The following is a 12,607-nucleotide window of genomic DNA, read 5'->3' as shown; positions in this document are numbered from 1 at the left end:
TGTGGGAGAAGGGCCCTGGGGCAGCTCTGCCTCCAGCCTGACCACGAGTTAAGACAAGTCAAGACAAAGCCGCTTGTGAACTGACACCTCAGAGTCCCTGCCATGGGCCAGAGCCTCCCAAAGTCAGGGACGCAGCAAACTTGTGTCCTGGGCCAGGATCCAGGCTGGGGGGCCAAGCGTGGCTGTAATCTACACCGGGGCTCTGACTCGGCAAGAGGCTGTCTGCATAAGATGGCAAACAACACCCGCCCACAGCATCCAGCTGGTGCTTAATGATGGCAGCTATCACGACCGACCACGGGAGGCGGAGGCCACAGTGCCTGTGTGCAAGCTGTGTACAAAGTCAGGGCCACGTGGCCGTGCAGGAGACGCCAGCCGGTGGGGGACCTTCTCACCATCCACTGGATCATGATGCTACAAAAATCGCATCGTGTTCATGATCTGAGTTTTTATTTTCTGAAATGGAACCACTGTACATTGTACAAACCATATCTACTGATGGAATAAATAAGTGAAAAATTATACTGCTGTACAACACACCAAAAAAAAAATCTTAAGAAAAAAAAATTAGGTAACAGTGAAAAAAGGTCTTTATACCTCTAAGCAGGTCCTTGGCTGATAACGAACATTCCAAACCATGACATCGTTGGTAATGGGAGGTCACCACCCTTTGAGTCAGTCTACTGCCTTCGGGTTATGGGGGTAAGTGCCAGCACTCTGTGGAATGTGTAGCTGCAGCATCCCCAACTTCAAGTTTTTCGGGGAGTAAGTTTGCCCCGGGAGCCCTTTAGGCCGCGGGGCCTGGTGTCCGCGGAAGGCATTCGCTTAGGACCCCCGCCTCTGGCTCGCCGGCTGAAAGGTCTTAGATTCTGTGGTGGGACTGGGGGCGAGGGGTGGGGAACGGCGGCTGAGGAGCGAGCCGCGTCGGGGAAGGAAGCACGTCTGGATTTTTGCAGTCTCATCATCCCGCGTGGAAGGCCTTCCCGGCCGGCGTGGATGGAGTGCAGGGCCACTGGCGCTCTGCCTGGCATGGCCGTGGAGGGGCCCCGTCGGTCCCGACCCCCGGCCCATTCCTACCTTCAGGCACTTCAGAGAAAAACTAATGACAGCCTCGTATCCTGGGTGTCCTAATCGTTCATCCTTAACCGTGTCCACTCCCCTTGCCTGTCGAGAGGACCCTGCTGTTTCCACGGATGTGTGTGTGATTCTCCTTCAGCTGTCTTGCTTGTAACCTCTCGTTTCCCAAAAAAGAAGAGGAAATAAATATCCAAATTCATCTTTCATCCAAATGGAGTTTTGCTGCAAAGGAAAAAGTTAACTCTAACTCTATAGGGTCTGGAGGTAAAGCCGCCTTGAGATACGCTGAGAGGTAACGCAGGACACAGTTCTCCGCAGAACTGCCTGCCTGAGGGGTGAAATTGATAAGGATTTTTTTTTTTAAGACAGAAACCTTTCGGCATCGCTAACTTCAACATTAAGATTTTCAAAGTTCGTTTTTTTTTTTCTTCCCTTGTTTCAGGAGACATTTTTGCATGAGGTATTTGAAATTCAGGAACATTTTGATTCTTCTTGAAGTGCAGGAAATAGATTGGCTCCCTTAAAAAGCAAATAAGAGCCTCACCCTCAGACACTCTTAGAAAATGGAATCTGGCAGACACTCCCCATGGTGGTCAGGAGAGAGATCCACATGGGAACAAGGTGGTACCTGAATATGCACCAATTAGCCAAAACAAAAACAAACAAACAGAAAAAAAGAATAAAACCACCAACAAACCCCCCTCCCTCCCCGCCATACAACTCAAAGGGAGTTGGAACTCCAGTGCAGTAAAGAAAGCTCAGGAAAAGGGTTAAGGTCTGAGGAGTCCGTGTAGGAATTAAGAGCAAACCAGGCCTCAGAACCAAACAATTAGGCAGTTTGTCCAAGGGGCGGGGGTGGGGGGGGGCATCTCCATTTTAGTGAGATGAAGCTGTCCCAGTGCAGGCAGGGGATGGAGGCAGGGGAGGGACCCGGTTGCCCCTTTCTGGAGGAGTGCAAAGCTCTCCAGGTCCTCGGTGCCTCGTTTCTGGCCTTCGAGGTCCAACCCTCAAGGCCCGCTCCCCCGTGGCAGCGTCTGGGAGCGTCGGCGCATCCAGGAATGAGACACGATCCAACTATTGGCTCTGGGAGTCGGAACCGTATGTAGAAGCAAGCGGATGGATTTTGGATTTTGGCCGACTGCAACCTCGCCTCCTCTGCAGGTGGGGACGGGTGGAGCTGGGGGGGAGGGCGGCGAGCAGAGGGCAGCAGGTGACTGTGGATTTGAAATCCAAGCAACATCCTATGAGAGAAAGTTCAGCACCAGCTATTCCTCCCTTCTGCTCCCAGCCTCCTCTGCCCCTTTATCGTCTTAAGGAGACAACCCTGCAGTCAGCGGCAGAAGCCAGTCCGTCCTCGGAGGTGCAGGAGGACGCGGTGTGGTGGCGGCAGAGGGAGAAGTGCCAGACAATCGAAGGGCTCTGTGGAAGCCCTTGGGGATGGTGCCCAGACATCGGAGACTCCTCGGACCCTGGAGACCGGTGCTGTCCCCAACTGGGGCTCAGGGTGTGTCCCTCAGCCCCCTGGACCGGGAAGTCAGGCTGCCGGGGAGGTCCTGCTCTTCTGCAGCCTCGGGCTCTCCTTGTCCCTGCCTGGTCCGCTCCAGCTGAAGTCCTGGGGCAGGGAGGAGAGAGATGTGAGGACCAGGGCAATGGCTGCCTGAACTGAACCAAGAGGGCACTTGCAAGGGGAGATGCAAAACAACCAGGAAAACATGCCAGAGGTCACCTCAAGGGCACAAGGCACAAAAAAAGAAAGTGGAAGGAATCAGTTGAACAGTGAAAAGCCCCGATGAAAAAGTGAATTCCTGATCGGTACCACCCTCAGATAGCTTACATCCTTATATAGAGAAGTGGAAAAAAAAAAAAAAAATACAGCAGCAACACAAATGTAATCTTGGCTTCAGAGACAGTGTGCAGACGCTCCTGAGCTGTCGACCCCGCCTTCCCCAGGACAGTCACTTCAAGATTCGAGTGTTTTGCTTCACAGCAAGAAGTTCTTCAGTGTCTGAGAAGTTACGCCATTCTAGGTTTTCTTGGATTTGCACTTGGTAAACTTGAAAAGTTAGTAGTTCCCTTCGCACCCAACAGGGATCTGCTCGGGTGAGGTTGTTCTAGAATTAGGCCCGCTGATGCATCTCCCGTGAGAAGTGGATCAGAGAACTGAACTCGGTGTCTACATCTCCTCGGAGTTTTGTTGCGACGCCTCCAGTTTCATCTTTTTGGAGGGTGGCACTCCTTCCAGATCCTTGGGGGAAGAAGAAGAAAAGAGAAACACAGGTTGAGACCCCAGGAAAGCGACTCAGGTCAGCCGGGAGGTTGCAGATCAGCCCAGGAAGGACCCAAGGGCGGGTGTCCGCGGTTCTGACCCTGTGACCCTTTCGTGGACTTAAAAAGGTTCATGGACCCACGGGGAGCCTCACACCCAAGCTGCTCCTGTGTCCGCCAAGCCCATGTCACTCATGTCTTCCAATCTCTCATTAGCTGCAGGGTAATTATATCCGCAGTTTCAGGTTTACCTCTGCAAGCTCGAAGCCTAGACCAACCTGGCCGTGTTTACAACTGCTCATCCAGGGCTCAGTTAACAACTGCTCAGCCAGGGCTCAGCACAGGTGCCCGGCCCGGGGCAGACACTCAGCACTGTGGAATGTACACAAGTCTGTTATTCTGGGGGAAGGGTCCACAGTTGCCACCAAATTCCCAAGAAGTCCCAGGACTCAAAAAAAAGAAAGTTCAGGGCTTCCCTGGTGGCACAGTGGTTGAGAGTCCGCCTGCCGATGCAGGGGATGTGGGTTCATGCCCCGGTCCAGGAGGATCCCACAGGCCATGGAGCGGCTGGGCTCGTGAGCCATGACCGCTGAGCCTGCGCGTCCGGAGTCTGTGCTCCGCAACGGAAGAGGCCACAACAGTGAGAGTCCCGTGTACCGCAAAAAAAAAAAAAAAAGTTCAACGCTCACTCGTCTGCCTCTCCCTCGACCTTCTCACGCCACCATCCCAGGCAGCTCCAACCTGACGCACCACCTGAATCCAGCTCCTGACTTCGCCCATCCTAACCGGTGCTCCCACAGCTGGCGACAGCACCACTGTCTGCCTGGGATACAGTGGACCCTGGAGCCCTCCCTCCTCCCCATGCCCGCACGCCCAACTCCAACTCCAGAGACCCTCGGCCCACCCCCTCTGCCCTCTGCCTGCCACCCTGTCCACACCTGAGCCTCCAACCCTCATCTGGCTGGTGCAGCAGCCGCTCCACGGCCGCCCTACCCGGCCTTGAGCAGAGCCCAAGAGAGCTTCTTAAAGTAGCGATCCTACATAGACTGCTGTCCCACTGGCCTCAGAACAGAAGCCCAGCTCCTCGCCAGGCAGAGGCGGCCTCCCGCTCTCCCCTCCGTCCCGCCCTCCTCGTCCAGCCTCCCCTTCCGCTCCTCAGGACGGCTCCTGTCTCCGGGCCTGTGCACCCTCGGTCCCCTCTGCCTAGAAAGCCTGCCCTCGCCTCCCTAACTTCTCAGCCCTCCACGGCCCCCCGCTTACGCCGTCCAGGGGGGCACTCTGCTCCTCTTAAGCATCTCCTCACCAACCCGCTCCCGTCCTCCTGCGGCATGAACCGTGGCCCACCTGTGTCTGCTGTCTCCCGGCTGTGTCTCGCCGCCCCCCCCACCCGCCGAACCCATCGTGAGCCCCGCGAGGGCTGGGGGACCATGTCTGCTGGCTCACCCGGGCTACCTCGTACCCAGCTTACTGCCTGACACACAGTGGGTACCCAATAAATGTGAAACAGAGAGAGCCCTGGGCCTTGATGTAGGATGTGTATGAGTTTCTTGAGGAAAACCCTGAGAGCAGGTACGGCAGGGAGGCACCCCTCCCTTTTCCTTATGAAAGTGCTAAAAGCTCGTGCCTTCTGGGGAAGGTGGATCCCGTTCAGGTGAAGTGTCTGCAGAGCACTTGCATGGGGGGCGCGGTGGGGGACAGTATGTGAGTTTGGGAGTGGACTCCGGAGACAGGACAACTGTCCTGCGTAAGGGAGAGGGCAGGAGGGAAGGGCTGAGAAAGGGGACGGGGAGGCTTTTATCTTTTTTTAAACAGGAATGGCTGAACACCAATGCCAAGCTGTTTGCTTTAGTGCGGCGCACCCTTCGCCTTGCTCACAAACCTCGCAGCTCTGGAGACAGGTGGCATGTCTATGTGAGCAGGAAAACGGCAGAAGAGATCCCATTTCAGGTCTGGGTCCCCGGAAATGGGAGTGGGGGAGGCGTGTTAGAATGGAAGACCCCTGGACTTTTCAGATGTCAGTGGAAAGCATTACATGCCCCCAGGGTGTGGATCAAGGTTTCAAGCTATCTTTCCTCCACTGAGTTCAAGAGGCCAGGAGACCCCAGCTGCTTCTTGGTTTTACCAGCTCTATCTACATGAGGCTTTGACTTGTATCGTAGTTTTAATCAAATGGGCTCGTGCTATGCTCGAGGCTCTGTCTTGTGTTTTTCGTTTCACATTGTGAGAATATTTCTTTGTTCTCTATCTGTACCTGGGTCAACACACTCTTTTTAACAGCTGCATAGCAGGCTGTTTTATCCATGACCCCAGATTTATTTAAGCCTTCCAATACACTTAGGTTGTGGCCGATTTTCTGCCACTGCAAAGACATCTTTCATCAACACCACCTCTGGGTCTTTGGGCCTTTGGAAGGGTGTTCTATAGGCTGAAAGGGGGCTGCAGATCCAAGGGTATGGAGACGTGAAAATCTGAGAGGCACTTTCCTTTGTGGAAGGCCTGGTTGAAGGCTCCCCAGAGTACAGACAAACAGAAGTATAGACTTCTTTCTGCTACTTGTCAATTTCTCCCCAGGTATGAAAATACTCAGCAAAGTGGAAACAGTTTTATTAGTTGAAGTTTTGATACCTGAGTCCTCAGACCTCTTAGATAAGCACAGAGGGCTGATGGTAAAAGACAGTTCCGTGATCCCATTTTAGCAGCTGGAGATACTGAGGCTCATGTGTGCCAAGTGAAGGATCTGGGATTCGAACCCGGGACATTTCCTCCTGTCCACAAAGCCACCTGAGTCTGCACTGTCTGATTCAGACCAGATTGTGGCAAACGGTGATGACCCAGAAAGGGGTCCGAGCAGGGGGAGTGTTGTCAGCCGTGAAATTCCAAAGGATGATTCATCGGGCATTTAGGATTTTGAAGTCTTATCTTCCCAGCTCTAAGGGAAGTTGACTTTGGGTCACTGAGACCGGGCAGTGCTTTTGTGGACCCGAATAAACAAAGTGGTGAGGCTGGGGCTGGGATAAAGAACGCACCCCAAGGGCCAGACCCGTGTGTCTCCTCCTTCCCCATGGGCCCCAGTGACCAGCTCAGACACAGAAGGATGCTCACACATCCTGCTCAATGAATACCAGACAGTTCCAATCGTCCAAAGAGCAAACAACGAAACAGAACAGCAAAACGCCTTTTGACGTACCCCCGACACCCCAGCGGGCTCCTGGCCGATCTGGCTGCCCCTCTGAGACCTCGACCGAGGTACCTGAGAGATTGTGGATGTCTCTGCGGCCAGACCCACATCTCCAGATGGCTGCCGCTCTACTTGCTCTGAACTGTTCATCGAGTTTTCCATTGAAGACTGTGAATTCTGCTCGTCAGAAGCATCTGAGGGAAAAAGCAAGACGACAGAAGCTGTTTTCAGACACGGGAGATGCGGAGCCAGATGGACCAACTACTAAAAATACCTGGAATTGGGTAGTTTTGCGGCCAGGCAGTCTGTCAGGACGGCAAGGAGGCTGGGGGGCTTGGGAAGTGTCTTGCTTATTCTTAGGGATCTCATTTTAAGCAGCCAGGCCCCACTCTAGCCCTGTGGCCTCTGACCCTTCCCCTTGTACACCTATTACCTACCAAATGCCCTGAGAGGCCCCCTAAAGGATGCTACAGGATGCTTTGTGCTGCGTGCACCTGGCGCCCTCTGGTGGACACAGCACGCTCCAACCAACATGGCTGCTGACTCCTCCCTCTTCCTTTAGGGAGCCTGCCTTCTCCAGCTGGGGAATCCACAGAGGTAACTTGCCCCTTTGTAAACATTTCTCTTCATAATATGGATATTTTTCGGATTGTCATTGCAAGAAACAGAAAATACAGAAAAAAATTAAATCACCAACTATCTTGTCATCCACAGCTACCACGCCACTAACATTTTAGAGGATTTAGAGGAGGCATCTTTCCAGATGTTTTCTCCCTACATGCATACAGTTCTACACTCTCCCCAGCTAGGGATCTCATAGTATTTTGGAAGACTTTCTCCAAAATACATGTCCTCAAAAATTCCGTAAATACAAGAGCCTCCAAAATGGCCGCACAGCATTCCATCAAGCAATCACTTATTTAATGAGTCCCGTTTCGCCAGTCGTTTGAGCTGTTTCTCGTGCATTGGTCTCCCTGCTCCCCCCACCATGTTCCTTCAGCAGAAGGAAGGTGCAGGCCTTAGCGGGCTGTGTGAGGTGATGCGGCTTTGGAAGAAGGGGGAACGGCCCGCGTACCTGAAGTTTATTTGGGGCACAGAGCGCAGGGAGGGAGCAGCCACATCACGCCCAGGGCTCAGCTCTGCTTGCATTCAAGACACCAACGACATATGTCACCCTAATGTGTAAAAAGTGCGCTAAAATACTCAAGAACGCCTTACTTTCTGGGGTTTCTGAGGCAGAGGCATAACAAAGGGGAAAAAAAATTCCAGGCTTAAGTTCTAAAGCAGGCAAGCAATATGGGGAAATGGGGGAAAGCAGGCAGCACTCCAGGGCTTGAGGACAGCAGGGCACACAGGGCTGGGGACAGGGCGGGAAGGAGCTGCAGCCCTCCTCCCAAGGAGGCTGACCCTCAGCCCATCCATCCCAGGGGAGCCCAGGGGAGCTTCGGTTAACACACGCTCTCACTTCCCCTAAACCAGCAGTCCTGATCGCTCAGGGCAGTGCCAGGAAACCTGACACTCCACCAGGGTCTGAGCTGGGTTCTCCTGCCACCATGGGGAGGGTCAGGGGTCCACCTCACTGAGGCCCCTGGGCTACACCTACAAGCTGGTGTCTGGGGAGGGGGACACAGGGTCTAGAAACCGACCTGGGTTCTAATACTGCCTCTGCCACTTGTTCCTGGGTCTCAGATCCCTCACCCTCCGTAAAGTCAAGGTTGACAGTAGCTGCCCCGTTGAGCCGCTGTGAGGATTAAATGGAAAGACAGAAGTATCCAAGCAGCAAAATAATCCCAGGTGGGAGTAAATGAGGGATTATCTAGGGCAGAGAAACAAACTCCCCATAAACCTGACATATCTTTGATATTTTTAGTTTTACCTTTAAAATCCATGTAACAGCAGTTCCTCAAAAATTTAAAAATAGAATTCCTGTACGACTCAGCAATTCCACTTGTAGGATAGACCCACAAGAACTGAAAACAGGTCCTCAAACTGACACCTGTACACAAATACTCACAGCGACACTATTCACGACGGCCAAAAGGTGGAAACGGCCCAAATGTCAATTAACGGAAGAACGGATAAACAAAATGTGGTCCATCCACACAATGGAATATTATTCAGCCATAAAAAGGAATGAAGCGCTGACACAGGCTACAATGTGGATGAACCTTGAAAACATGACGCTGAATGAAAGAAGTCCGCCAAAAGTCACATATTCCATGACTCCCTTTATATATATGAAATGTCCAGATAATGTTTCTGTCTCTGTCCACAGAGATGGAAACCAGGTTGGTGGTTGCTAGGGGCTGGGGGGAATGGGGAGTGACAGCCAAAAGATACAGGGTTTCCTTTTAGAGTGATGAGCACAGTTTGGAACCAGACAGAGGTGATGACTGCACAGCATTAAAATGTGCTAAATGGTACTGAACTGCTCACTTTAAAATGCTTCCTTTTATGCTACGGGAATTTCATCTCAATTTAAAAAAAACAAAATATCCATGTTAACCTTATATTCTAGTTCGTAATATATGTTTGCTTTAACAAACCTTTGCAGTTATCGTCCTCCTTCTCTGTGACTACAGATCCTTTTCTGCCCTACCCGGTGGGCTTTGCAGAGTGGAGAGGAAGGTAAGGGCCCCGTTGCAGGCTTAGAAATCATGAAGGTGGCCGGTCACCCAGAAAGGCACACTAATCCCTTGACCGGCCCAAGAGCGCAGTGGGAACTTGCCTTAGAGCTGGCGGAGCGTTCCAGGCCTCGCTGCAGCGGCCTGACTCTCTTAACCCAACAGCACTGGAACCAGCTCAGGGGAAATTATTTTCCGAGGGCCTAAATTTAGTCCAGGGAGTTTGGACATTATGTCATTCCCTGAACTCACTCAGCAGTAAACAAGTTCAAAGCAAGGTCAACAGCTGGCGACCAACCCGCCCTGTCCCGCAGGCAGTAGGCCCCAACCTGGGAAGGCCCGAGGGTCCGCCTCTTGTCCTTCCCGCAGGAGCTCGGCAGCCCCGGGCTGTGGGCAGGCAGGCCTGACCGCCAGTGCGGTCCCGCCTGGTCAAAGCTGGTCAACTGTGCCGGCCCAGAGGCCTGGCCCGGCCAGGAGGGACCCCGGTGTGGCTCCCACCTGCACCTGTGATGGGGCGTGGGGCTGTGGGTGGTAGGGAGAGGTTATGGAAGCACCGACCCCAGACGTAATTCCGCTGCCGAGCTCTACTGGACCCTTTAGGGCAAAGCAGCCGCACACCCCAAACATGGGAGAAACGAGGCTATGGCCAGAAAGTAAGAAGCCACTGGGACTTCCTGGCGGTCCAGTGGTTAAGACTCCCAATGCAAAAACAAACAAGCAAACAAACCCAGCAAGCAAGAAGCCAGGAGTGGTCCGCACCTGGCCCCGCAGGCCCCGCCCCCAGCTCCCCCAGGAACGCTCCGCCCTCCCGCTGCCCCACCCCCGCGAGCCCCGCCTCCTTTCCAGCCTCCTGAGGAGAGGCAACTTTTATTGGTCTCATCTTATGAACAAGGAAGCAGGAAGGCACGCAGGAGGTGATGCCGCTGGCCTCAGGCCACTCGGCCAGCAAGGGTCGGCTCAGATGTGACGAGCTGTCCTGTGTCCATGGCCCCGTCCCAGCACCTCCCCCCCGCCAGGCCTGGGCGGGGGGCCCCATGGGAACGAGAGGGGATGCCCACGTGCTGTACACGGGAGAAGGCGGCGCCAAAGTCCCTGGGACAGAGTTCTCAACTGGGGACGATTCTGTCCCCTGCTCCCCCAGGGGACATTTGGCCCCATCTAGAAACATTTTTGGTGTCACGACTGGGGGTGGGGCATGCTACTGGCATCTAGCGACAGAGGTGCTTCTTAATACCCCGCCATGCACAGGACTCCCCACAGCAAAGACTCATCCGGCCTCACATGCCCACAGTGCCCAGGCTGAAAGGCCCTGCTCTGCCGTTCCGCCCACCGGCTCGCTGGAGGACGACCCCGCAGGGCCTACAGAGGGCGTGCCCTTCGTCTCCACAGCCCCCTTCCAGGGCCGCGTCCTGCACACCCACTCACACCTGAGCAAAGAAGCAAAGAGGCGTGCACACAAGACTCCCTCCAGCACTGTCGGTGTAGGAAAAAGACAGAAACAACCCAAATGACCACCAACGCGGGGACTATTTAAATAAATCATGGCACATTCACGTCATTCAATGATAGGCTGGTAAAGAAAATAAGACAAATCCGTGTGTCCTAACGTGGAATTATCTCCATGGTGATGGCTAAGTGAAAGCGTTCTAAAGAGAAAGGTTATCATCTTATACAGATGCTTCTAGGGGCAGACTATCTCTGGAAGGCTACAAAACAGACTCAGCAGTGGTCCGCCCTGAGGAGGGGGACGACCCTGGAGAGCTGGGGGCGCACTTCAGTCTGCATCCTAATTCATGGTTGTTTCCCCTGTGTAGGGTTACCTGCACCCCCTTCACAGAGGTGCTCCTGGCACATGGGCATCTTCCCCCGCAGGTCCCCAGGCACTGCCCTGCAGTCCCTTCTGCCTGGGTTGCTCAGTTCCCTCCTATCTCTGCTCATCCTTTAAGACTAAGTCAGACAGCACCTCCTTACTGCATCTCACTGTGAGCTCAAAAGCCCCCTTAGGGGCCAGGCAGTGCCATGAATGAGACAAATATTTAATTCCGACACAAATAAGCTTTGTAAAGAAAATCTAAAGGAATATTCTCTTCTTCCTCAAAGAAATGTGCATTCCCCCAACCTCTCAGCCTTTTACTTTTCCACTCTTACTAGAGAAAAAGGTTCAAGAAACATATTAACTTTCCTTTTAAATCAACAATGAGAAAAACAGGGAATTCCCTGGCAGTCCAGTGGTTAGGACTCTGCGCTTTCTCTGCCAATTGCCTGGGTTCAATCCCTGGCCGGGGAACTAAGATCCCACAAGCCACATAGCCAAAAAAACAAACAAACAAAAACAGAAAACAACAGTGATCTCACGGTGTAATACATGGCAACTGCCTTTGGCCTCAGCGTCAGGGAGACAATAGGGCGTGGTGGGGAGTGTGGTAACTGGTGAATGTAGGTCCTCTTGGCCCTCTCTGGAGAGGCAGCCACATCTCTGCTCTAGCTGGTTGCTGCTCAATGGAAATGCAGGTCCAGTATTGCCAGATCTTCCCACTTTTTAAGAGAGGCTGGAAATCGATCTTATTTTAAGTGAAATCGCTCAACTTTTCGATTTCGGCATCGACAACCTGCTGTAAAGCACAGGGAGCTCAGCTCAGTGCTCTGTGATGACCTAGATGGGGGGGAAGGAGGTCCAAGGAGGGGATATAGGTATACATATAGCTGACTCACTTCACCGTACAGCAGAAACTAACACAACATTGTAAAGCAATTTTACTCCAATAAAAAAAAAAATTTCGGCATCGAGTTCCAATTAAAAATAAAAACACCACTGGGCTCCACGGTCACACCCGCACACCACATGCTCGATCTCGTCTGTCTGCGACCTCTGTAGACTGTAATTCTCAGCTTCAGTGCTTGTCTTGCCCATGAGTTCTTGGGAGTCAGGAGTGGGACTCAGCTGACTGTCACCCAGGACTGGCATGGAGTTTTGCATGGGGCTGACGTGGGTGAAGTGTGTGGAACAGAACGGAAGGGGATGTGAATGAACTCCGCAACACAGGACGGCCTTCTCCCAAGGAGATGCACGCCCTCCCCAAGCATCTGGAAGCCCGGACTCCAGGCCAGCTGCCTTGCCCCACCAGGTAAGAGCATATCGGCCCGGACCTCTCCCTGGAACCCCCAACTCTGCACTCGGGCATCTGCAGGCACTCCAGATGGCCCTGGCCCTGCCCCTCCACACTCCACACCCCACTGGCCCAGCCCTTCCACCTCTCCCATCACAGGTGGGGGCAAGGCTGTCCCTCCAGGTGCCGAGAGTCACTCTCCAGTCCCCTCTCTCACAGCCCACACACCGCCCATCGAACACACTCTCACCTCTGCCCCCAAAACACACCTCGATATTAGACAATCAGGGACTACTGTTCAATTTCTTAGGTGCAATAATGGTCATCGTGACTACGTAAGAGAATGTCCTTATTTT

General features: G+C 53.3%; 1 protein-coding gene across 2 annotated transcripts in view; it reads right to left on the bottom strand.

The window, feature by feature from the left end:
- Positions 1 to 428: 428 nt before the first annotated feature.
- BCL7A (BAF chromatin remodeling complex subunit BCL7A) overlaps positions 429 to 12,607 on the bottom strand; it is a 30,884-nt gene continuing 18,705 nt past the window's right edge. The window contains exons 6-7 of one of the 2 annotated variants that reach the window (XM_032603603.1): positions 6,530 to 6,714; positions 429 to 3,322 (exon numbers count right to left, since the gene is read on the bottom strand). In XM_032603603.1, coding sequence (XP_032459494.1) covers positions 3,251 to 3,322; positions 6,530 to 6,714 — 257 coding nt within the window. In that variant the 3' untranslated portion in view covers positions 429 to 3,250. The remainder of the gene's footprint in view (positions 3,323 to 6,529; positions 6,715 to 12,607) is intronic. The other variant, XM_032603604.1, reaches the window with a different exon arrangement.

This window comes from Phocoena sinus, chromosome 14 (assembly GCF_008692025.1).
Source record: "Phocoena sinus isolate mPhoSin1 chromosome 14, mPhoSin1.pri, whole genome shotgun sequence".
Taxonomy (NCBI): domain Eukaryota; kingdom Metazoa; phylum Chordata; class Mammalia; order Artiodactyla; family Phocoenidae; genus Phocoena; species Phocoena sinus.
The sequence above is the reverse complement of the archived record's forward strand: the minus strand, read 5'-3'. Positions and strand labels throughout refer to the sequence as shown.